Source organism: Eretmochelys imbricata, chromosome 7 (assembly GCF_965152235.1).
Source record: "Eretmochelys imbricata isolate rEreImb1 chromosome 7, rEreImb1.hap1, whole genome shotgun sequence".
In the NCBI taxonomy this organism is placed as follows: domain Eukaryota; kingdom Metazoa; phylum Chordata; order Testudines; family Cheloniidae; genus Eretmochelys; species Eretmochelys imbricata.
This window is the reverse complement of record NC_135578.1, coordinates 32,143,967-32,169,592: the sequence shown is the minus strand read 5'-3', so window position 1 is coordinate 32,169,592 and position 25,626 is coordinate 32,143,967. Positions and strand designations below refer to the sequence as shown.

Sequence of the window (25,626 nt, the reverse complement as noted above, 5' to 3'; positions counted from 1 at the left end):
AAAATTTCACATTGTGTCGGGAGGGAATTGAAAAATATATTTTTTTTGTTTTTTACAATGCAAATATTTGTAATAAAAATAAATGTAAAGTGAACACTGTACACTTTGTATTCTGTGTTGTAATTGAAATTAATATATTTGAAAATGTAGTAAACATCCAAAAATAAATTTTATTCTATTGTTAACAGTGCGATTAATTGCACTATTACTAGTGATTAATTGCTTGCCAGCCCTAAAATTTATTAAAGATGTTTAGATGTTTTTCTACATTTTCGTAACCAGCAGCATTATCGTCTTTGCTTAGCTGAAGGACTGAGTGGACTTGTAGACTCTAAAGTTTTACACTGTTTTATTTTTGAATGCAGTTATTTTTGTACATAATTCTACTTTAGTAATTTCAATACACTTTGAATTGTGTTGTAACTGAAATCAATATATTTGAAAATGTAGAAAACAGCCAGAAATAGTGAAATACAGGGTATTCTATTATTAATAGAGCGATTAATTTTTTTAATTGCTTGACAGCCCTAGTAAGCAATACATACCAGAATCTATAGAGCAGACTTCTAAAGAGAGACAGACAGACAGAACCACTTTATTAATTTTTAGAGTGAAAAAACAACACGTTAGCTCTATGTACAAAAGAATAATGCAGGTTACTGGGAGAGGCTTCATTCCACAAGAAGATCAAACTGCTCTGCTTCTTCAAACTCTGCATTCATCTGAGCAGCCCATTCATCCAGTTCAGATTTCTAGAGCAGAGGAAGTAAAAAACAACAGAAAAACTGTAATTATAACAAGCACAAGCTGATTGATACAGAGTAGCTAACAGAATGCAGGGGTCCCTGCCCCAAAGATCTCCCCATCCCTCAACTAGAGCACTTGAGTGATACCAGAATTCCCAATCTCATTCCCTTGAGGTCTCCCATCCAAGCTGGCAGTACTCACATCTATCTGGGGGATCCTCCTTTTCTTCCGTTTCTCTTTGGGAAAGGAGATGCCAGGAATGTTTGTGTCCCATTCCTTAGTGGAGCCCAAGGCACTGGGCTCCACTGGAGTCTCCTGGGCAGGAGAAACCTTACCCACTGGAGACACATCTGCCAGTGCATCAGGCACTAGGAACTTCTCAAAGCCAAAGAGCGAGCACTTCTTCTGCAGGCCATGGGCGAATGTGGGTGTTGACATGTCCAAGCTGGGTGAGGCATCCAGACGGCTGTAGGATCGGCGCACTTTCTTAGACATCAGAACATCCCTCTCATCCTGGGGAGGAGAGTCACATACATTGATGCTAACTGTACACAGGGCAGCCTTCTCCACCAGGCCTGAGGCATTGGCAGGGAGAGATGATGTTAAGACTGGGTTAGCATCAGTGCTTCCACATCCTTTGGCCTCGCTGCTTTCCACTGGGAAGTTCTCCTTTCCTGCCTTCTGGGAGATCTGCAAGGAAAGGAGATGGAGTTTATCCCTTCTTCTCCCTCACCAATACAGCTAATCTGTGGATCTCCCAGCCACCCCCACTCCTCACTGGCGGGGCCAATGGACACTTCAGTCTCAGGGCTGTCTAAAGGAAGTAGCTCAGCCCATATTTACTTTAAGTTAAAGCAGGTCTGTAAAAGTTCAAGGTCTGCCAAGTCTGAGGCTAGCTCCCTAAGTCACTGGTACCATCCTTCCCCTGATATCCAATATACTAGCAGAACCCAAAGGAGAACATAGACACTTACCCTGGGGCTGCGCCGTGGAGTCAAAGCAGTACCAGTCATCTTGGAGGAACAAATGAATTACAATTAGTGTGTAGCCAAAGGGCTGTGGGAGGACAAGGGGAAGGACATACAGAGCATGGACACTCTTATGGTGTGTTTAGAAATACCAGACTCAATGCTACTTGTTAGGACACTCATAAAAATCAGACCATTTCCCAAACATCAAATGTCTCAGTTCAGAACTTGACACTCTTATCCCTCAGAAGGGGGTGTCTGGGATGAGAGATGTGCTCAGCAACACATAGGGAATGTAGCTCGACAGGCTGTCAGGTACATAATTATGCCATATCACCACAGTGGGGCTTTTCATTTTACTCCACACCAACTCAAGGAATCAAGGATTAATCACTGAAACAAACATTTCAAGGTTACAATAGAGGTTACAATAACTTACGCATGTGGTTTGTTCTGCTTCAGTTAAAGCAACAGCAGGCTGGAAGGCAAAAGGGAAATTAATGCAACTTACATCAGCCAAACAAGTCACCTCAGCCACAAAAATGCCTTACAGTGGGATACAAACTAAACTGACTGAGCTCTTTATCAAAAAGATGGAGGAGTTACTTACCTGGTATAGTAAACTGAATTCTTTGAGATGTCTCCCTAGGGGTGCTCCATGCTTGCACCCCAGAGACCCTTGTGCCCAGATATGAGGGTATATAAGGAGGGGTATACCTGACACCACTCCAGTTCCTTCTCAACCACGAAAGTCCCAAGAAAGAGACTCTGAGGCCAAGGGGAAGGAGAGCAAGTAGTGGATCACCCACAGGGAGATACATCTCGAAGTGAGGCCCCAGTGCGAGGAAGTGGATTCAGTACTGCTCAAAGGACAGCACCACCAAAGGCTGTATCAGTCCTGGAATAGGGCACAAGAGTGTAATGCTGGTAAAATGTGTGGGGCAAAGACCAGGTGGTGGCCTTGCAGATGCCTGAGATGGGTCAATTTTTGAGAATGGCTACAGAGGTAGATTGAGCCCTGGTGGTACAAGCAATAACTTTTGGAGTGTAGGATGAACCCCTGAAAACTCATAGAATGATAGAACACAACCTGCAAATCGCATGGACAGTTTTTGGGTGGAGATTGGATGTCCCTCCATTTGTTCTGCAACAGAGATGAAGAGTCCAGGGGAAACCTGAAAAGGGCCTAGTCCTGTCGAGGTAAAAGGCAAGAAGTAAAGTGAGGTCTCGTGGCAGAGTTAGTTCCTTGATAGGTGGGAAGATGTTGATAGGCCTTTGATAAATCTTACAGTGGTGGGGTGGGGCAAAGACTGAGAACCCTTCTCTGGGAAGGTGAGAAGCTGTGAGGGCAGCTAGGTAAACTTTGATGGAGCTCAGCAGTAAGTCTGTGGTTTTTAAATTCAGCAGGTAATCGAGATTGTGAGCTAAAGAGCATTTTGGTTCTAAAGAGCATTTGGGCTGCAGAAAAGCGCTCACACCTGTATGCAATGTGATAGGCACCAGTACCATAGTTTTATGGCTTTGGTGCACAAGGACTGGGATCTTGCTCCTCCATGCTGATTGATGTAATACACTGCTGCGCTGTTGTCCTTGATGTGTAGTAGGAAGTGATGGCAAGTGTAACTGACTGTTCTGAGCTCCAATATGTTGATATGGAGGGTGGTCCTTTTGCCCTGAACTGTGAGGTTTTGGGAGCGTACGCCCCAACATGTGACAGAGTCATCTGTGGTGATGATCGTTGAAGAATGCTGTAGCAACAGAACTCCCATGCACACTTTTTGTGGGTCCTTCCATGAGTTCAGAGAATCAAGACCCTTCCGAGGTACGGACGCCCGCTTGGATAGGTTGTGTCTGTAGGGGGTGTCGATGGTTCTCAACCATGCTTGAAGACACTGAAAATGGGAGTTGTGAACATACAGGCTTCCCCATGGTCCAGAAGTTTAGGAAATCCTCGTAGTGGTTAGTGGACTCTGTTGGATTATTGAAACAAGGTTGGAGACAGGGGTGAATCTGTCCCTGGACAAGTATGCTCTGGTGGAAGGAGTCCAAAGTGGCCCAGATTAAGTCTATATGTTGTGTGGGTGTTAGGGTAAACGTCTCCATGTTGAGGTGGAGACCCAGCAAGTGAAACAGAGACAGGGTCTTCCTGGTTGCACTCTGTGCTTTGAGAAGGGAGCGGCCTTTCAGGAACCAGTCAGCTAGGCAGGAAAAGATGATGATGCCTATCCGGCAAAGATAGGCTGCCGTGGCTGACAGAACTTTGATAAAGACCCTTGGGGGGCAGCGGGGGATGGTGGAGAGGCCAAAGAGTAGGATGCAATGCTGGCAGTGGTCCTTGCCTACCACAAAACATAGGAATTGTTTGTGCAAGGGATGAATGCCACCATGAAAATAAGGTAGAGGGAAACAAACCAAACTAATCTCCCAGATTCAGAAAGGGAATTGTTGCTCGGGTCATCATACTGAACTGTTGGGAGCAGATGAAGATGTTTAAAGTCCTGAGGTCTAGAATTGGTCTCCTCCACCCACCTACCCACCCACCCCCATTTTTCTTCAGGACGAGGAAGTACTGAGACTAGAGCCCTTTCCCAATGAAGGCCAGTGGGACAGGTTAGATCATCCCCAAAACTAGGAGGGACTGTACCTCTTGCCTTACGAGGTCTTTGTGGAGGGAGGTAAAGGGGTCCCTGAAGAGGGACAGGGAGTGGGAAAGAGCTCAACTGGATGGAATAGATTATGGAAATTACTTCTAGGATCCATCTGTCCAAGATGATGAGCTCCCAGGAAGGTAGGAAATGGAGGGGAATAGATGCAACATAGGATTTGGAGTGGGAAGTAGTTTGTGACCCTCACCCAACTGGTCACAATGGACATTTTGAAGTCATTGCTGGCTGGGACGTTGCTGATGGAGAAGGCCCTTTCTTAGGGAATTTGTGCTTCTTCCAGGGAGGTCTCATGGGAATTTGTGCTTCTTCCAGGGAGGTCTCCTAGTAGTGGACTGGGCGAGATCGTTGAGCCACCTGTGACCGGCTGTATTTTCTTTTCATTGCAGGTGTACATAGAGATGCCCAGAGATTTTAGTGTCGCCCAGGAGCCCTTGAGAGAATGGAGGGACCCATCTGTGGCATCACTAAACAAACTGAGGTCACTAACAAACAAAAGGAAGGTCCTTTACAGTATTTTGTACCTCCTGGAGATGGCTGGAAGACCGTAGCTAGGAAGCTGGGCTTATGACTACTGCTGTAGTCAGGGAACGTACAGCTGTGTCAGTAGCATCTAGCGAGGCTCAGTGAGATGCCTTAGCAACTATCCGACCTTCTGCAAAGAGGACCTGAAATTGTTCTCTGTGCTCCTGAGGCAAGTGTTCATTAAATATTGAAATTTTTGAATAGACAGTCAAGTCATATTTAGCCACCAGGACTTGATAATTGGCCACTCTGAACTGCCAGAAGGCTGAGGAGTGCTTCTTAGGGTCCAGAAGCTCCAGTCCTTTTTAGATCCTTATCAGTCGTTGTGGAACAGAACTGATGTTGCCTGGTCTGTTTGTTAGCATCCTCCACCACCAGAGAACTGGGAATCAGGTGGGAGAAAAAAACACTCAGTTCTGCGGGGAGGAGGATGTGATACTTTTTGTCAGCTTGTTTACACATAAGTGGGACAGTGGCTTCAGTTTGCCACACCATCCATGCTGAAGTAATGATGATCCTGATGTGACCTCTTTTGGGATGGGACCCTTTAGAAAGGGTCACCTAAGGATTCCGGTAAGCCCACTGTGGTGGGACTCCAAGGTTGTCCTTGCCATGGTAACTGGGTGTACTTCCTGTTATGAGCTCCTTCTTCAGCGTGAATCTCTAAGGAGGGAAAGGTGGAGAAATCACATACAGACGCTTTTGAGTCAGATGAGGCGTCGTCCTCTATATCCATTCGGGGGTGGTCATGGGTGTGGGTACTGGTGGTCAGGGCAGTACTAGGCCCTGGGAAGAGACCTGAACTTGTGTCAGTACTGTGGCTAGAAAGGGAGGCTGGTGAGGTGGTGCCGGAGAATGTTATAACGGTACCAGCTGAAAATATTTCTCGGAGCCCTCAAAGATTGCACAGGGAAAGTGTCGGTACCAGAGAGTGAGTCACCATTGAAGAAATGGACGGAGGGTAAGTAATAGTGGGGAGTATCTCTCAGTACCTCTTAATAATAGTGATTTGGGCTCTTTGAGGATTCAGAGGTCCTCATAACATAGGAGCCTGGATGGTACTGGGGTCTGCAGATGTGGTTCCTCAGGAGTAAGAACACTGGGCAGTACCAGAGACTGCACCAAAATAGGTACAGTACACTTTTTGCTTCTGGCTATGGAAGATGGTACTGACGAGGACTTTGCCTTGGTTCAGGCTTTTGGAGGCTCTGAGTCGGGTGGCAATGCTGGTGCTGCTGTAGATGGCCTCTCAGTATGTGACGTGGTCGGCTTAGTTGGTAACAAGGTTGCGGTACTGGAGGGAATAGGAGCCTCAGCAGTACCCGTACTGGGACATGAGGTCTCCTGAGACACAGACTGAGGAGGTGACTTTCCCCTTTCCTTGTCTGGCAAATGGGGTCTTCTCTTCTTGGAGGACCTGGGGAGTACCCCAAAGTGTCCAGGGTCTTTGCTTACCACTGAGGTGAAGGTGGTGGGTGGAACTGAGGTATGGGGAGTGACTCGCCCCCCACAAGTCTCAGAGAGCACTCCATAAGTAGGAGTTTGTCTGTACTCCCTCAATTATTTAGATCTGCTTTTAAATCCTAAACAGATTTCACATGTAAAGGGAACGTGGGTTTCTCCCAAGCAGTGGAAGCAGCTTGATTGTCTGTCGCTGTGGGGGAAGGACCTGTGGCAGGTCTGGCAAGATTCAAAGCCCAATGTTTTGGGCATAATCCACAGTCAAGGCCATGGATGAGGCCCAGGGGAAAAAAAACCTGAGGGCCCAAAATGGGCAAAATGCGGCGAGTGGACACCCCTCAAACCACAAGCTGGAGCTAATAGAATAAAAATAAATAACTAAGAAAAAAACTAAAAGGAAAATGGTATAAGAAAGTGAAGTGCAGCGAGACACGTAGTTCAGCTACCAGACACCGTGATGCTCCATCGCAAGCCACAGACGGAGGAGAAGGAACTGGAGTGGCAGCAGGTCCATCTCCCCCATATACTCTTGTAATGGGCATGAGGGTTCTGGGGTGCGGACCCACGGGCACTGTTGACAAAAATCTCCAGTGAAGAGCGCATGGGCGTGTACATATCTGGACATGGAGCACCTATAGGGATGCTTCTTGAAGAAGAACAAGAGGTGACTCAATTACGGCATATAAATACCTTCACCAGGAAAAAAATCCCAGGTACTACAGGGTTCTTTAGCAGCCTAGAGGAGAAAGGCAGAATAAGAACCAATGGCTGGAAGTTAAAGCCAGACACAATCCAATTAGAAATGAGCCACCCCCCTCCCCTTATTCTTTTTTCAAATAGAAGGTGATTAACTGGAACAAACTCTGAAGGGAAGTGGTGGATTCTCCATCCCTTGATGTCTTCTCTGGAAGATGCTTTAGTCAAACAAGTTATTGGGCTCAATGCAGTGGTAACTGGGTGAAATTCTCTGGCCTGCATAATGATCTAGGTGATCTAATGGTCCCTCTGGCTTTAAGATCTATAAAGTGGGCTACATAGATTAGAAAATAGCTTTCAAAATCCACAGCCACATTATCCCAGTTTTCCGAATTCCTGATTTTTCATGTATTATAACAGTTGAGAATCTCTTTTTGGGATGTGGCAGTCAGAATAGGAATATTTTAAGTCTAAACTGGTGCTCACACAGTAGCTGTGCCATTCATAACTTCTCCAGACAAGTAGCAGTACAATATACACTAAGAAATGTAGCGTTGGAAGGGATCTGTCATCTAGTCCATCCACCAGCGCTGAGACAGGACCTAGTAAACCAAGTAAACATTCCTGAGAGGTGCTTGCCTAACCTGTTTTTAAAAACCTCCAATGACAAGGGTTCCACAACCTCCCTGGGTAACTTATTCCATTACTTAACTGTCCTTAGGGTTAGCAAGTTTTTCTTAGTATCTAACCTGAATCTCCTTTGCTGCACATTAAGCTGATTACTTCTTGTCCTGCTTTCAGTGGACGTGGAGAACAGTTGATCACTGGCCTCTTTATAACAGCCCTTAATATATTTGAATATTGCTGTCAGGTCCCCCTCAGTCTTTTCTCAAGACTAAACCTGGCCCGGTTTTTAGCCTTTCCTCATAGGTCAGGTTTTATCATTTTTGTTCCTCTCCACTGGACTCTCTCCAATGTGTCCGCATCTTTTTTAAAGCGTGGCAGCCAGAACTGGACACAATATTCCACCTAAGACCTCACCACTGCCAAGCAGAGTAAGCCAGTTACCTCCCAAACACTCCTGTGGATACACCCCAGAATGATACAGTATTAGCCTCTTTTGCAAGTGCACTACGCTATTGGCTTATATTGAATTTGTGATCCACTAGAATCCCCAGATCCTTTTCTGTAGTACTGTACTACCACCTAACCAGTTAATCCCCATTCTATATTTGTGCATTTGATTTTTTTCCTTGCTAAGTGTAGTACTTTGCTCTGAAATCAACAAGATGAAATTCAGTAAAGACAACTGCAACTTATCAGGGCCATTTTGAATTCTAATCCTGTCCTCCAAAGTGCTCTCCCTCCTAGTTTGGTGTCATGCACAAATTTTATAAGCATACTCTCCACTCCATTATCTGAGTCATTAGTAAAGTATGGAAGAGTACCTGACCCAGGAGAGATCCCTGCAGGACCCCATTAGATATGCCCACCCAGTTTGACAGCAAACCATTCGTGACTACTCTTTGAGAACAAAAACTGGACACAATCTTTCAACCAGGTTTGCACCCAACTTATCCTAATTTCAGATTTCCCTGATTTGTTTATGAGAACGTCACATGGGACTGTATCAAAAGTCTTATTAGAATCCAAACATATCATGTCTGTTGTTTCGCCCCTATCCACTAGGCCTATTATCTTGTCAAAGGATATTCCTTTGGTTTGGCATGACTTGTTCTAGACAAATCCAGGTTTGGCTGTTACCTACCTACAATAAATATCTGCCGAGGTGCACTAGTCCCTAAAGAGTGTACAAGTCTCTACCAGAAGACTATTTCAGTTGGACTTGCTGGGCACAGCTCACAATGTAGAGCAGAAGTGCTGGAGCCCAGACACTCAGTCTAGGAGGCAGCATGGCCTACCCTGAAGAAGGGAGTGGGACTCCTTGGGGATCTGCCATGCTAATGGGCGGCTTTCCAAGAGACTGTTTTAAAGCTGAGGTGTAGCTGTGGATCCATGGCAGAACCTACCTACCAGTTCCGAGTTTGCTGAAGTCTGCTTTTTTAAGTCCATACATTAAATGAATAAAGATGCAATTCATTCCAAGTCAGATGCAAACATCTCAGCTTCATAATGGGTGGGGGTGGGTGTTGTCTAATGGTCAGAGCAGTGGACCGGAAATGAGGCTTTCCGGGTTCTCTTTTCAGTTCTGGAAGGCAGTGTGTCTAACGAGTACAGAAAAAGGGCTGGGGGCCTGGACTCCTGGATTTCTATCCCAGCTCTGGGAGAAGAACAGTGATTAGCAGGTTAGAGCAGTGGAATCTGGAAGCCAGGACTCCTGGGTCCTACTCACAGCCTTGCATGATCCTGCCCAAGTCATTTAAGTACTCTTTCCTGTAACATATGATACAGAAAACCAGCTGCAGAGCCAGAACTAATAGTCGGTGTCCTGCCACCCCACCCACTCTGCTCTAAATGCTAGACAGCACTCCTTTCCAGAGCTGGAAAGAGAAACAAAATGAGATTTGCCTTTCCTTTCTCAATGGGCTGTGTTGGAATTATTAATATTGATATGGGAAACCATCAAACACTAATTTTAATTTAATTTAAACACTAATTGATATGGGAAACCACCAAACACTAAATTTCTTTATTAAATCCCAAGGCCAAATTATATTTATACAGTTGCTCTAAACGTGCCTAAAAAGTCTAGCTAGTAAGCAATGTACTGCATCCAAACAGTAACAAAACATTTATGAACTTTTGATCAAGATACTTACAAATGAGCTAAACCCGGGGGATACTTAGACCAATATTGATCAGTTCCAGCGGTGGTCAGGCAGGTATTAGCAATGAACCCTTTAAAAGTTTACTTTTTATACCCTTTATCAAACAAGCGATGTCATTGCCAATTACTGACTTCAGCTAAAAATCAGTGTGAAACTATTTACCCTTTTTCCAAGTCTTAATCCAGATAAGATTTACAGCCTCCTTTCTTCCCAAAGCCTTTTCTTTCTTATCTTCTCTCCCCACCTCCTCCTTTGCTTACTAGCAGAACGGTGGGAAGGTTTGGGCGTGTTTCTTTTAAGACAGTTTTTTTTTGTCTTGTTACTGCAGCTCTTTATTTTATTAGTTTTACTTTTGAAACCATACAACCTTCCCACACTACAAGTAATACTAATTATTCTCATGGCCTCTGTTACTTGCTGATTGGGGCCTTCTTTACAACACACGAACACACACTATACATATACACACACACACACACACACACACACACACACACACACACACATATATCCTTAACCAAACATCCTAACTTTAATTCTTTATTCTTATACTTCTCCTACAGGCTGGAAAGCGATGCTTGGTCTGTGGCTGGTTTGGAGTTGGGGAGTATAATCAAAACAGATTTCAGTTTGCATGCATACACAAACAACAGCTACAGGAAGATTTGATTCACAGACCTGCTGTTTTCGGGGCATGATCTTTTTCACCATGATCAATCGCTTCACCACTGGAGCTGGAAGCTGCGTAAATAGGATAAAAGAGACAAGACTTATTATTTGTTTCTTGCACTGTAGTACAGCCTAGGACCTGGTCCTGGGTCAGGACCCCATTGTGGTAGGTGATGTACAAACACAGAACTAAAAGATGGCCCCTGCTCCCCAAAGCTTCCAGTCCAAGCATAAGACAAAAGAGACAGATGTGCTCAAGGAAAGAAAGGTCAGACTGGAACACAACCGTCTTTGACGACCCACAGCTGTAGCCCATTGAGCTAGCTTTAGCATTTTATTTTACTTAACAGTAATGCAAGGAACGTACAGGCCTGTATCCTGTAAGACATTAGCTTACCCAGTTACCATAATAAGGCTTTGAGTCCCATGAACTTTGTTATAGATAAATGGCCCGACAGTGACCCTGAGGCTTGGGGAACTGGGAATAGTGTGCTTAAAGCAGAGAGTTCGTACAACGGAATACCAGGTAATCACAGGAACACTGAACTGATACTAGGTTTGGATATTTTAGGATAAAATGTTGGCAAATGCTTAACTGCAGACTGGCCTTGGCAATAAGTTGATGTATTTAACAATTAGTTGAAACCATGACTATACTAATCTATAGGATAAGGACACCCCAACATAATTAGGGTGAAGAAGTTAGATATGGACAAGGGAGGCTGGGCATGTGTGTGAATATTCATGACAGCCCCCAGGCCCTGTAACAGGCCAGAACACCGTGTAAAAAGGGGATCTGGACCATCAGACTTCTTTGGCATGCCAGAGACAGAGCAGGACCGTTGCGCCAGCTTCCCAAGGAAGGGTGTGAGTATATATGCAAGGAATGGTACAAAGTTGAGATGGTCCCTCTACCTCTCCTTAGGGTCCAGGTGGCAGAAGCTCTTAAGCAGCTTTCCTGGTAATCAGCCTGTTACCCAGGGACTCCTTGATGCCAACTGGCCGAGGGCATGGGGCAAAGGAGCATAGGCTTTTTACAGGGATTTCCTGGGTCAGGTAGCTGCATAATAATTCACACTGAAGGGTGGCATATGAGGTCTCTACTGAAAGCCAGTAGCCCACTAGCCATCATAATCATTACAAAATGTATGAACAGATTTTGAAGAAGCTATGTATCTACACTGAAAATTATGCTATGAAGGTCTTGGAGTTAAGGCAGGTCACCAGAAGGTGATATACCTTGGCAATGTTCCTTTCAGGTAGGAGATAACACCCACCTATCTCCCTGTCTAGCCATTTGTATACTGTTTGCCTATTTGCATACTGAGCCAAGTACACATTGAAAGATTGTGAAACCTACAAGAGAGAAAATCTCTGCATGGTGTAACAGAGAGCAGGGGGATGTCCTGTTTATGAATAAACACAAAGGATTTTTCTGGAATATCGGAGGGCATGTCTACACTTGCCATTTAAAGCGGAAAAAGTCCCTTTTTTGCACAAAAACCATGGGAGCGTCTACACTTGCCAATGACTTTTTGCAGCAAAACTCAGAAGTTTCACCGCAAAAAGTAAACCACCTCCATGAGAAGCGTACAGCTCTTACCGGTCATGCTTTTGCGGTGATGTGCAGGTGAAGACATGTTCTTCCTGTTTACAGAGCTTTAGCCTCCGGAGCATATCCCACAGTGCCTAGGTGACCACTGTGGCCAGCAGCTCTGCTGCTCTGACACCAGGTAAACAGACATCCACCCCTCCCCCTGTAAAGCCCAGGGAACTTTAAAACTCCCCTTCCTGATTTCTTGGCAAGTGCTCACTTATCTGGCCAAGTGAAATGCCTGCTCCACAAAGCAAACGACCCCTGCTTGGAGCAATGCTGAGCTACTCGAGCTGATCAGCGTTTGGGGAGAGGAGGCTGTGCAAGGACCCAGGATGCCCTGCGATCGACCCCCATCCCTTCCCATAAGGCCCATCGTCAAACTGGAGAGAGCTGCACTGTGGGATACCTTCCCTCAAGCGCTGCTCTCATCAGTGATGGAAGTGCTGCTAATGTAACCACTCTCTGGCACCCGTGGAAGTAAGTGAGAACACAAACCAGCACTTTTCTTTCACCGGTTCCCTGTCACCGGTGAAACTGACGGCGCAAAACCTCTGCAAGTGTAGACATACCCTTAGGGTGCAAAGGAACACTGAACCCTTCATCTAGCACCGGGGTTCTCAACCTTTTTCTTTCTGAGCCCCCCCCCCAACATGCTAAAAGAAATTCCACAGCCCACCTGTGCCGCAACAGCTGCTTTTCTGCACAGCCAGTAGATTAAAAGCCAGGGCTGGCGTTAGGGGGTAGCAAGCAGGGCAATTGCCCAGGGGCCCTGTGAAGTTAAGTTGTTCTGGCTTTGGCTTGCGGCCCTCGGCAGAGCTCAGGCTTCAGCTTTTTGCCCTTGGCCCCAGCAAGTCTAAAGCCGGCCCTGCTCTCTGGTTTATTTTGGCAGACCCCCCTGAAACCTGCTCACGGCCCCCGGACTCCTGGTTGAGAACCACTGATCTAGCAGGCAGACTGACAGCAGGCTGTCTTATGAAAGGAGGGTCACAGCCAGCCTGGCTGAAAAGCTCTGCAAGGATTTTGGGTGAGCAATACTCTACCAGACATGACAGTATCTTGTTAATTAAGTCTAGGCTCTGGAATGTGTGTTATGATTTTATTTTATATGTCACCATTTGTTTCCAATACTTGTACTTGCTACTATGGTTTGTTAAATAAACTTATACTTGATCTCATTATAAACCTATCTCAGTGCTGTGTATTAAGCAGAGTGGGGATCCTCAGGAGGATTTGGTAAGCCGGGCTATACTGCTTCTTTGGAAGCAGCAAATCTGTGAATACTGTGAGTGTCCAGGGGAGCAGGAGTTGGTGACTCCAGGGAGACACTCAGAGGGTTTGAGTGTGCCAATAGTTGGCCTGCAGAGTAACAGCAGGGTCTGCGAGGTCCAGAGGGGAGGGCTTGTGTTGTCCATGGCCAGTAGAGTAGTGATCCCCAGCAGGCACAAACAAGGCTTCCTCACACAAAGGGCAGGTGGTTGTGAGGTACCTCAAAACCCTGGAACCCCCTCTTAGCATCCTAATGGTGTAATCAGCACACTCTACACCCTGTTTGCTGATTAACCAAGGATCATGCGCCAAGCATTGACATACCAGATAGTATATATACACTGAGAGAGTCAAAAGCGAGAGGCTTAGAAACAGGTAAAGAAAAAGGTTATGGTGTGTTGTTTTCCATTGCTTTATTTTGGGTAAGGGAAATAGAACATAAAGGACAGGTTGAGTAAGCCAGAGACATGCCAAACATACCAAATCACAGTTGGAAAAACTGTACAGATCATGGCTTGGAGGCTTTAGGGAAAATAGTAGAGGGGATAAAAATCTCTGTTCATGCAATATGATAAGCATCATGGAGAACTGATTCATCCATCAAAATTACGTGAAGTTGAGTGGGAGGTGCAGGCTTAGGAAACCAGCCTGGCACAGGTCCCAGAGGGGCAGCCCTCCAGTTAGAACTGGCCAAGAGGGAGATCATAAACTGGAAGCAGCAGAGAAAGCCAAAAAAGAGGAAAGCAGAGGAGCGAAAGCAGGTCACAGAAGTTAAAGGAAGGGAGAAGGAAAGGCCCCACAAGTTTAAAAAGCTGGAATTACACAAACAGAACCCTCAGCCCACAAGTAATCCTCCCTAGGGATCACCCAGCTGGGGGAAACTGCCTGAGTCACAGTGGGAGAGAGTCCATTGAAGAATATGACCACGTTTGAAAGGATAGGCAGGATGTACAAAATCCCTGCTGAACAGACTTGGCCTTCTTACCTCCCAAATTGACTGGCAAAGCCTTACATATGTTTAATCCAGTCATTCTCAACCTGCAGCATGTGGGCCACTTGCGGCCCAATGAAGACACAGCTGCAGCCCATGTGACATCCTCAGGCCACACAGGGAGTATATAGTGTGGATGCCGCTCACATAACACAGAGAGCTGCATGTGTGACCCACAGTGGTGTTCAGAACAACTGGTTTAATTATATGAATGTAAATAATGCGATGTTGTATGATTGGTTTAAGGGGTCGATGTTAGAAAGCTTTCAATTTACCCCATAGATATATCACCTAAAGTGTAGAAACCTAACAACTGGATAACAGGAAATATGGTCATAAAATGGGAGATTATCGGAGAAAATGGATGAAAAGTAAAAGGGGAGAAAATGATCACCGGTTGGTAGATCGGCTTGCTCAGGTGCGGTTCTTTGCGGTCTGATTAAGTGGGGGCAGAGGTGTGGGAAATTTCCCCAGCAACTGCGGAAGAGGCAGCCAGTGCTGCTGACTTATACCTGCAAGCGAGACCATTCCTAGGGCACAAGGCCCAAAAGGAAGGACAAAAGCCTGGGGTAAAAGGGAGACCCTTGTTTGTTCCTGGGAAGAATGAAGAAGGGGAGGGGAATAAGCACACGAAAGTCCCTAATTATCAGATCCCAGCCTGAGGGAACAGCCCAAAGTATTTTCTCTGATGTGGGTCCCTACAACACAGGCACAAACAATGGGGAGTCCAAATACAATGCCTGATCGATCCAAGTTAATGCAGCTACCCTCAGTTCAGAGCCTTCAGTGATGCCAGAGGGGGTTCTAATTAAATTTTGTGCAGTCTGACCTTCTGGAGGTAGATAAAGAGTGTATTAAGGAGGCCAAGGTAAATGGCCAAATGTGCCGGAGAGGAGAGACATAATCACATACCTCCTCTACTCAGGAGGTACGTCATTAAGGAGGTGGATATGCTCCCAGGAAAGAGGTAAAACTCCTGGCCTTGGGGCAGTTTAGAACCATGGTGTCTTTAGCTCCCATTGAATTAGAGTGGGAAGGCTTAAGGGGTATTTTGAATGTAGGAGTTTTTAAGAATTTACTGGCTAATGTATTGGTGGGAAATGACAGGATATCACTGGCCAAGGCTATTAGTATTCTGTCCCAAAGGTAAATGCTTGGAGGAGGGTGGGGGACACCTAACCAGCAGAACACAGCAATGTGTCTAAAGGGGAGGGAAATGAGGAGTCGTCCCCCCCTTACCTGAGGCAGCTCTCAGTACAAGCAAGAGCCAAAATGGAGTTTGCTGCAGAACCAACTGCAGACATGTCCTGGGGAAGCATCCTCAGTATTGACCCAGATAGAGAGCACAGCAGGAGGTTTTCAGAAGAGGGAAGGATTTAAAGGGAAGCCTTGGCTGGGGAAAACAGAAGTCCTGCTGGGGCCCTACAAATAATCATTCCCACAAAGCATTGTGTGGAGTTAAAGTTCTTAGCCCAAAACTGCCCTTTTGCTGGTCACTTAGGAATGGAGAAGACATATGAAAGGCTAAAGAAAAATGTCTATTGGCCCCTTATTCAAAATGAAGAAGAGGAATACTGCAAGCCTTGTGACTTACGTCTCTGCCAGGCTCCTTTGCATCCTTTACTGGCAATCAAAGCAGCATTTTTCAGGCTTGCTATGATCATCATAAGGCCTGTACCCAGACCAACTCAGAGGGGGAAAATTTATATTATTGGTGGTGGATTTTGTCACCAGGTATCCAGAAGCAGTTGCTCTGTCAAATGTGGAAGCTGAAACTGTTGCTAAGGCACAGTTCTCCATAATCAGCAGGTGGGCTTTCCAAAAGAGGTCTCATCAGATTGTGGATCAGATTTCATGTCCCAGAATGTGTAGGGAAAAATACCACCCAGAAACAAATGGATTAATTGACAGGTTCAACTGGATCCTAAAATCTATGCTAAGAATGTAAGTAAACAGGGACATAGTGTTACTTTATCTGTTTGTATATCAGAAGGTGCCCCCAGAGTCCCTGGGGCTTGTCCATTTGACCTCCTGTATAGAAGAATGGTCAGAGGTTCCCTGGATCTCATTAGAGACTCCTGGGAAAGTGGCACTGAAGCAGAGGGGGAACTGGTGACTGAATATGTGCAGAGGTTCGGGGAGGATTTAAAATCCATGATGGGGATAGTGCAGCAAAACCTCACTTTTTAAAAGCTAGGCCGCTCAGAAAGAATGATCTGATTACAATGCCTGCGATCAATGATTTCATGTGGGAGATTTAATACTGGTGCTAGACCCTGTAAAAAAGTACAAAATGCAAAACTCATGGGAGGGGCCTTTAGAGGTAGTAGAAAGGGTTTAATGATGTTACCTATAATGTCCAAAGGCCCAACAGAAAGGTAGCAGCTCAAATGGCATATAAACAGATTAAAAGTGTATCACAATCATAAAAATCACTTGGGAATTGTGCTGAAGAAATTCAGAGAGGCAGGTCTCACAATTACAGCATCAAACTGTAAGACAGGGGCAGCCAAAGTCCCTTATCTAGGTCACTGGATTGGAGGAGGCCAGATCCCTTAAAAGTGGAATCCACTGTTAACTGTCCCATGCCCTGAACCAAAAAGCAAGTTCAGTGTTTTATAGTCTTGGCAAATTATTACCTCGGGTTTGTGGAGGGTTTCAGAGACCTTGTGTAGGTAATTATAGACCTCTGCAAGAAAACGCAGCCTGACATGGTGGTTTGGATTACTGCCTGTCAGGAGGATTTTAATAAAAGTGAAAAGAGCTCTGTCAGAGAAGCTAGTCTAAACTTTGACAAGATGTTTGAATTCTGCACAGAAGCATCCAATACAGGCCTGTGGACTATATTGATGCAAGTGAGCAAAGGCAATAAGAAGCATCCTACTGCTTTCTTAAGTAAAAAAACTGACACCCCCCCCCTCACTGGACAAAATTTCACTGTTATAGAAAGAGAAAGTTGTGCAATTGTGTGGGTGGTCAGGGAGCTAAGGCCGTACCTGCTCAACAGAAAGTTCAGGGTCCTAACAGGCCACTCCCCATTGGTATGGCTTCACAGAACAACAGGTACCAACTCCAGACTGCTATGCTAGAATATAGCACTTCAAAATTATGATATGGAAATTGTACATATTCAAGACAAGGAAAGTGTAGTGGTGGATGCACTGTGTAGGCAAGAGGGTTCTGTGGATTAGCCAGTGGCTGACCCTACTGCACCAATGTAGGGGGGGATGATTGACTCAAGGACCCATGATGCCAAATGGCAGAGAGTACAGGGGGTGCATAAGGTTTTAGTGTGATCCTGAGCCAGATATCTGCATAATAGTTCACTGAAGGATGGCATGTGACAGCCAGTAGTCCACTGTCATCATAATTAGTGTGAAATGTATGTATGGATAATATTTAAGGAGTTATGCATCTATACTATAAATTATGCTTTTTAGGTCTTGGAGTTAAGGCAGGTCACCAGGAGGTGACATACCTCAGAAATGCTCCTCTGTCCCTGTCTGGCTATTTGTGTATTATGTGCCTCATAGGGTATGGCTGTTTGCATACTGAGCCAAGTACAAATTGAAACACCATGAAATCTACGAGAGAGGAAAACTGAAGGGGATGTCTTGTTTTTGAATGAAGACAAAGGATTGTTCTGGGATATCTTAGGGTGCAAAGGAACACACTGCATCCTTCATCTAGTAGGCAGCGTGCTGTCTCAGGAAAGGAGGTCACAGCCAGCCTGGCTGAAAAGCTCTGCAAGGATTTTGGGTGAGCAATACTCTACCAGACATGAGAGTATCTTATTAATTAAGTCTAGGCTCTAGAATGTGTGTTATGATTCTATACGTAGCCATCTGTTTCCAATACTTCTGCTTCCCACTCCTTGCACCACTATGCTTTGTTAAATAAATATACTTGATTTCACTATAAACATATCTAAGTGCTGTGTGATAAGTGGGGCGCTGATCAGAGATTAACTGGGGTGTTCTGTTCCTCTGGAAGCAGCAAGTTTGCGAATACTGTGAATGTCCAGGGGTGCAGGAGCTGTCCAGGGAGACAGAGAGCTCGAGCATGCTATCGCTAGCCTGCAAATGGATAGCTGGGCCTGGGAGGGCTTGTGTTGCTCACAGCCAGTGGAGTTGGGGAGCTGACCCACAACAGGGACAGACAAGGCTTTGTCAGGTGCCTCACAACCTTGGGTACCCCCAGAAAGCATCAACTTCTCCCCCCCCCCCGCCCCCACTCTGCAGGGCTAGGGAGCTCTGAGTGCCATTTTGCACTAGAAGAAAAGGAGTACTTGTGGCACCTTAGAGACTAACCAATTTATTTGAGCATGAGCTTTCGTGAGCTACAGCTCACTTCATCAGATGCATACCGTGGAAACTGCAGCAGACTCATGCTCAAATAAATTGGTTAGTCTCTAAGGTGCCACAAGTACTCCTTTTCTTTTTGCGAATACAGACTAACACGGCTGTTACTCTGAAACCTGTCATTTTGCACTAGGCTTAGATTCTCCCTTTCAAGGTGCCATTCAGGCCTAAAAGGTGGGCCAAGTTGGGCCTGACTGTGCCCAGAGGAGTTCTTTAATCCTTTTCTGGCTGGGGTGCAAACCTACCCCACTACATACCCCACCCCTCAGGGGCCCAACTCCCACACCGTGTTTCTGTGTTTTGCTCCAGCATGATGTTGCATACTAAAAGTATAGTGTTGGGAGAGCAAACTACCACCCCATATGGTGCAGGTTCATCTCTTTCATCATGGTTAGAGGGAGGTATGGGCCGTAATGAGGGAAAAGAGTTACCCAAAAAATAATTCCTAAGAGATTCTATGCCCACTTCACTGCATGTGCCTCCTTTTCAACCATGGAATAGGCTTCTTCCCTGTGAAAGACCTTCCTACATGAGTATAGAAGTAGGTGCGCCTCACCATTCACCCCTTCTAACAGCACAGCACCCAGGCCTACTTCTCTAAAATCAACCCGTTTGAAAAATCTGGATGGAAGAGGACTGGTTCCTGGCACAGCCATGTTAAAGGCATTCTCACAAGTGCTGTTCCAGCAGACCTCCTTTGGATTACCACCTTTTATTGGGGTCCGTCAGAGGGGATGCAATGGTGGCGACACAAGGGACAAATTGCCTGTAATACCCAGCTAGTCCAAGGAAGTCTCTTACCTGCTTTCTTTGTTCAAGGAATTGAGTAGGCCAACACTGCCTTCACTTTGCTAACTAGTGGCCTACATTGGCCTCATCCCACATTATTACCCAGGTAAGTAACACTTTGATTTGCCAATTTGCATTTGGCCAGATTGACTATGAGACCTTCTTCAGCCAAGGAATGGAGGATGGCTTGTACTTGTTGCAGGCAGGCCCAGTTGTTGCTATATATAACAATGTCCAAATATGCAGCATCGTACTGCTGATGAGGCCTGAACACCTTGTCCATTAAATGCTGAAACACTGCTACCACTCTAAACCAAAGGGCATTGTCTAAAAGTAGAAGAGCCCAAAGGGAGTCAGTCAAGAAGACTTTTTTTCTTGAAGTTTGGGAGAGAAGGGCTGTCATAACCATACAGCTAAGGGTAGCCTAGAATTCCTCCTTACCTGTAAGGGATTAAAAAGCTCAAATAACCTGGTTGGCACCTGACCAAAGGAACCAACGGGGACAAAAGATACTTTCAAATCTGGGGGTGGGGAGAGGCTTTGTTTTGGGTTCTTTGTTTCTGTGTTCGTTCGCTCTTCAATTCATGTCCTCCAAACCATTCTGAACCAGTCTCTCACATTACAGAAATTGTAAATACAGCCAGGCAAGGCGTATTAGTTTATCTTTGTTTTCTCAACTTGTGAATTTTCCCTTTGCTGGAGGGAGGTTTATTCCTGTTTTGTTGTAACTTTGAAACTAAGGCTAGAGGGGGTTCCTCTGTGTTTTGTGCATCTTTTGTTACCCTGTAAAGTTATCTTCCAACCTGATTTTACAGAGGGGATTTTTACCCCCCCCCCCTTTTTTTATAAATACAATTCTTTTAAGAACGGATTGATTTTTTTTCCAGTGTCCAAAGATCCAGGGATTTGGGTCTGTGTTCACTTTGTAACCAATTGGTTAGGATATTATTCTCAAGCCTTCCCAGGAAAGGGGGCATAAGGGCTTGGGGGGGATATTTTGGGGGAACAGGAACACCAAGTGGTCCTTTCCCTGATTCTTTGTCTAAATCACTTGGTGGTGGCAGCATACTGTTCAAGGACAAGGTGGAATTTGTGCCTTGGGAAAGTTTTTAACCGAAGCTGGTAAAAATAAGCGGATCCCCACAACTGTACCCCAGAGTTCAGAGTGGGGAAGGAACCCTGACAAGGGCGATTTGCCAATACCCTTTTTTAAAGATCTATGGTACTGATATAGCTGACGGACCCTAAATGTTCCAGTAGCTCCCAGACTGTCTCCCACATCTTCTGGGGTATGGGGTCTCTATCCTGTTGTCCTGGGACCATCTTGATGAGAGGGTGTATCAGCTGGGGCTAGCCGGGTGCAGGGGAGAATATACTGGGAAAGGCCTCAGCAATAGTAAAACCTAAGCTCTTTGTCCAGGTAGTTCAGCACCTCTCTCTGCATGTGCGCTGGCTCTGGGTGAGTGGATGGCCGAAATCCCAGTTCAGCTTCTGGTGGGTAAGGAGTGGTCAACATCCCTTCCCTGGTTTTCCAAGGCTTCAGCAGGTTCAAATTGTAGACCCTGGTTTCTTTCCACCTCCCAAGCAGGTGGACCTCACAGTCTACAGGCCCAAGCTGATGATCCACTGCAAAAGGCTCTTGTCATCTGGCTAGTCACTTGGGTTCCGTGCTGGGGAGTAGTAACTACACTATCACTGGACTAGAAGAGCTAGAGGCATGCACCCCGTTCTTGTGTTTGCTGGGACCCCAACAGGTTTTAGTGAGCAAATGGAATTGGAGGAGCTTCCTGAACTGGAGAACATCCTGGGCCACATTGGATGCTCTCAGTTCCTGCTCCTCCCAGCCCTCATACAGGAGAGCCATTATCCCTTGAGGCTGTTGCTAAATAACAGTTTGAAGGGAGAGAACTTGATGGAAACTTGCAGCATCTCCCTTATGGTGGGCCAAAAAGGAGGAAGTAGCTGATCCTCAACGCTTGCGATCAAAGGACACAAATCTTTTCAGCACTGCCTTCAGGGTTTTGTTGAATCTCTCAACTAGTCTGTCCATTTGTGGATGACAGACGGAGGTCTTTAGCAACTTGATCTTCAACAGGAAGTATAGCGCTTGCATTAACTCCCTTTGAGTAGGTCCTCTGGTTTTCATAACCTGGCTAGTCTCGCCATTCCAGCACCGGTCCCAGCATTCTGGTTTTCCTACCTTAGATCCATGGTTCTCAATTTTTTGTATTGGTGACCCCTGTCACAAAGCAAGCCATGCTTATAAATGCTAGAGGCAAAATGGGGTTTGTGGGTGGAGGCTGACACCTTGCGACCCCCTTAGCGGTCATGACCCCCAGTTTGAGAACCCCAATTCTAGGCCAACATCCTAATGCGTTTCATTAGAGCAGAACGTGACAGCAACAGGGACCTGCATCTCGCGGTGGCTGTAGATATGTTACCATTATTTTTTGCCTTTGACTGGACCAATTATTCCTTCTGGATAGCTGTGTACGTCAGTGACATAAACCTTCTGCCAGATTATGCCCCCAAAGTTCATGAGCAGTTTGTGCAAGGAAATCATGCTGTGGCTCAGTCTAAAAAATAAATTCAGCAGAGTCCGAACAGACATGGCACTTGAACAAACAGTAAACCGTGATAGTAAAGTAAAAGGGGTTATTGATGGATTTCACTTTGAAACCGGAAATCTTGGTGAGATAATTCGTCACTGCTCGGGAGTGCTCAGTTGTCACAACTGTTATGAAGGTAAAGTTCTTTGGACACAAACCATGTCTGAGATTTCTCTCAGCACTTGTTAACAACTCCATCATCCAAATATTTCAATGCATGACCACTATGTCCATTCCACTAAAACAAAGTGTACAGGGAGGCATGTAGGAACCACATAGCAACAGTGTGGCCTAGGGGCAAGAACAATGCCACAGCCCCCCACAGATCACATCACAACTCTTCCAACTTATTCCTCCACCATTCAATACACCTGCACCCAACACAGTTAATGAAGTTAGAGTGCATGCAGATAGTTCCTAATGGCTATTACCAGTGCCACTGAAATAGTTTTACCAAGGGGCATGATGGATTTTCCATTACTTGACATCTAACTCAAGACTAGCTGTCTTTTTAAAAGACATGGTGGAGCTCAAACAGAAGTAATGGGCTTGATGCAACGAGTGAGGCTCTCTAGCCTGTGGTATGCAGGTGAGCCTAGCTGATCGGAATGAACCCTGCTGGGTGATGGGCTTAAAATCTTTGCCTCTGCCTATCCACAGTACAACAAGGGCAGTGCCTGCCCGCCCCAACTCTTCTCTAGTGAAGAAGAGTTCGGCATCTGCAGCCCATTCCATTCTCTGTCAAGGCTGCCAACGAGTAAGTCAGTTAAACAATATATATATAAACAATATAAGTATTTGTGAACTAAGAAACCCAATTGACTCACATAGGCCACTGAGTGGCTTTCAGACGGGAGAAGCTTCTAGTTAGTCATGACTATTATACATGGTTTCTAAAGTGCCAACAATTAAACCCACATCCAGATCCATTATTTATGAAGTGGCAATAGCGTGCAAAGAGCTTACACTTTAGACAGCCTTCATACTGCCAAGCACTGCACTTTTTGCGCATCTGCCCAATCCATATTTTTTTTTAAAAGGGATGCTGCAGTTAAATCCCTTTTCCTCAGATGGCCAAGGATATGTCTTGTCCTTTGCACATAGAGCAAGTTTGCAGCTCTTTGCTTTGCAATAATAAGGAGCAGATTCATCACTGTACAAACAAACCACTTGAGTAAGACACCTGCCCTGCAGAGCTCACAATCCAAACAAGCAAGGAACAGTCCAGACTGGAAAGTGCCTTGGGTGAGCAAATAATATCAGAGCACCAAAGGACTTCTGCGTGGGGGATGCTTCTAGACTGAGGGCACAACTCAGGATGACTTTTAAGGTTGACAGCCTGTTGAGTTCTCCAGAATGGAAAAATCTAGCTTTTCAGGGTTCGTATAACCTACTCCAAACCCTCCCACAGCTGGATTTGGGAACATTTGGTACTAACAGGGATGCATTATTACTCACTGGGCTCCCCACCATCTTCTTCTCCACCAAAGGTTTCCTCTGGGGGCCACGCCTGGTAGGAGACCCTGAAATCCTCTCGGACCTGCGCCTCAGAGGAGGGGAGACAGTGTCTGAAAGTGAGGGAGAGAGGAAAAGTTTGAAAGTTGATTGTTCCCACCGCATGGGGAAGCCCCTTCATCCAAACTACCAATGTGGGGACATTTAACTGCCTCTCAGTACTTTCCTATCTCCTGGTGTTTGCCTTTTCATAGGCGTAAGATGCTAGGAAGCTGTGAAATACCCTCCAGTCCTGCATCCTACCCCAAGGAATTCTCCAACCTGAGGGAGACATTCCCATGCACCCTGCTCCTCCAATGGGACCCCTCCCCACATCCTGATTCTCTGAGGACCCCCCTCCCAAACCTCAGGAAACATGCCCACAAATCCTGCATCCACAGGGAGCAACACCTTCTCCTCATACCCTGCTCCCCAAGACCCCATCAGTACTCCAACAAATGTTCCTCCACACGCTGCTCCCATGGAGAGGAATCCCATGCACCGCTACAGGCTGGGGACCGACTGGCTAAGCAGCAGTTCTGCAAAAAAGGACTTGGGGATTACAGTGAATAAGAAGCTGGATATGAGTCAGCAGTGTACCCTTGTTGCCAAGCAGGCTAATGGCATATTGGGCTGCATTTGTAGGAGCATTGCCAGCAGATAGAGGGAAGTGATTATTCCCCTCTATTCGGCACTGGTGAGGCCACACCTGGAATACTGTGTCCAGTTTTGGGCCCCCCACTACAGAAAGGATGTGGACAAATTAGAGAGTCCCCAGCAGAGGGCAACGAAAATGATCACGGGGCTGGGGCACATGACTTAAGAGGAGAGGCTGAGGGAATAGGGCTTGTTTAGTCTGCAGAAGAGAAGAATGAGGGGGGATTTGATAGCAGCCATCAACTACCTGAAAGGGGGTTCCAAAGAGGATAGAGCTTGGCTGTTCTCAGTGGTGGCAGATGACAGAACAAGGAGTAATGGTCTCAAGTTGCAGTGGGGAAGGTCTAGGTTGGATATTAGGAAACACTATTTCACTAGGAGGGTGGTGAAGCACTGGAATGGGTTACATAGGGAGGTGATGGAATCTCCTTCCTTAGAGGTTTTTAAGGCCCAGCTTGACAAAGCCCTGGCTAGGATGATTTAGTTGGGGATTGGTCCTGCTTTGAGCAAGGGGTTAGACTAGATGACCTCCTGAGGTCCCTTCCAACCCTGATATTCTATGATTCTTCCTTGTATCCTGCTCCTCCTGGAATCCCCCTTAGAGAAATTACTGCCCCCCCCGAGACCCACCCCCAGCGTACCCCCCTCGTACCCACCGCCCCCCCCAGAGACCCACCCCCAGCGTACCCCCCTCGTACCCACCGCCCCCCCCAGAGACCCACCCCCAGCGTACCCCCCTCGTACCCACCGCCCCCCCCAGAGACCCACCCCCAGCGTACCCCCCTCGTACCCACCGCCCCCCCAGAGACCCACCCCCAGCGTACCCCCCTCGTACCCACCGCCCCCCCCAGAGACCCACCCCCAGCGTACCCCCCTCGTACCCACCGCCCCCCCAGAGACCCCGCCCCCAGCGTACCCCCCTCGTACCCACCGCCCCCCCAGAGACCCCGCCCCCCGCACGTAGCCCCCCAGAGACCCCGCCCCCCGCACGTAGCCCCCAAGTGCCCCCCAGAGACCCCGCCCCCCGCGTAGCCCCCAAGTGCCCCCCAGAGACCCCGCCCCCCGCGTAGCCCCCAAGTGCCCCTCAGAGACCCCGCCCCCGGCACAGACCCCTCCCCGCCCAGGGTGACCCCCGGGCCGCACTCACCCCCGCGGGCTCCGCTCCCTACTGGGGCCGCGCCCGCAGACCGGGCCCGCCTCTGGCCCCCGCCCGCCATCCGTGGGCCTGTCCGCTCCGCGCCGAGCGGGATGGAACCCGCCACCAAGCCCCGTTCGAATCACCCGCCGCTACAGTGGAAGTGACGCGGTAGCTACTTCTCGCGAGCCTTCGAACCCGATCTTTCC

The 25,626-nt window shown here is 46.7% G+C and overlaps 1 protein-coding gene across 1 annotated transcript; it reads right to left on the bottom strand.

The window, feature by feature from the left end:
• Window positions 1-470: 470 nt before the first annotated feature.
• Window positions 471-25,544, bottom strand: CDCA5 (cell division cycle associated 5). Its single transcript, XM_077822083.1, has 7 exons — window positions 25,430-25,544; window positions 23,590-23,699; window positions 10,528-10,590; window positions 2,155-2,193; window positions 1,722-1,760; window positions 949-1,437; window positions 471-752 (listed from the first exon to the last, which is right to left on the bottom strand). Exons 1-7 carry the CDS (start codon window positions 25,497-25,499, stop codon window positions 672-674), a joined length of 891 nt encoding a protein of 296 aa, XP_077678209.1. The 5' UTR covers window positions 25,500-25,544; the 3' UTR covers window positions 471-671.
• Window positions 25,545-25,626: the final 82 nt, after the last annotated feature.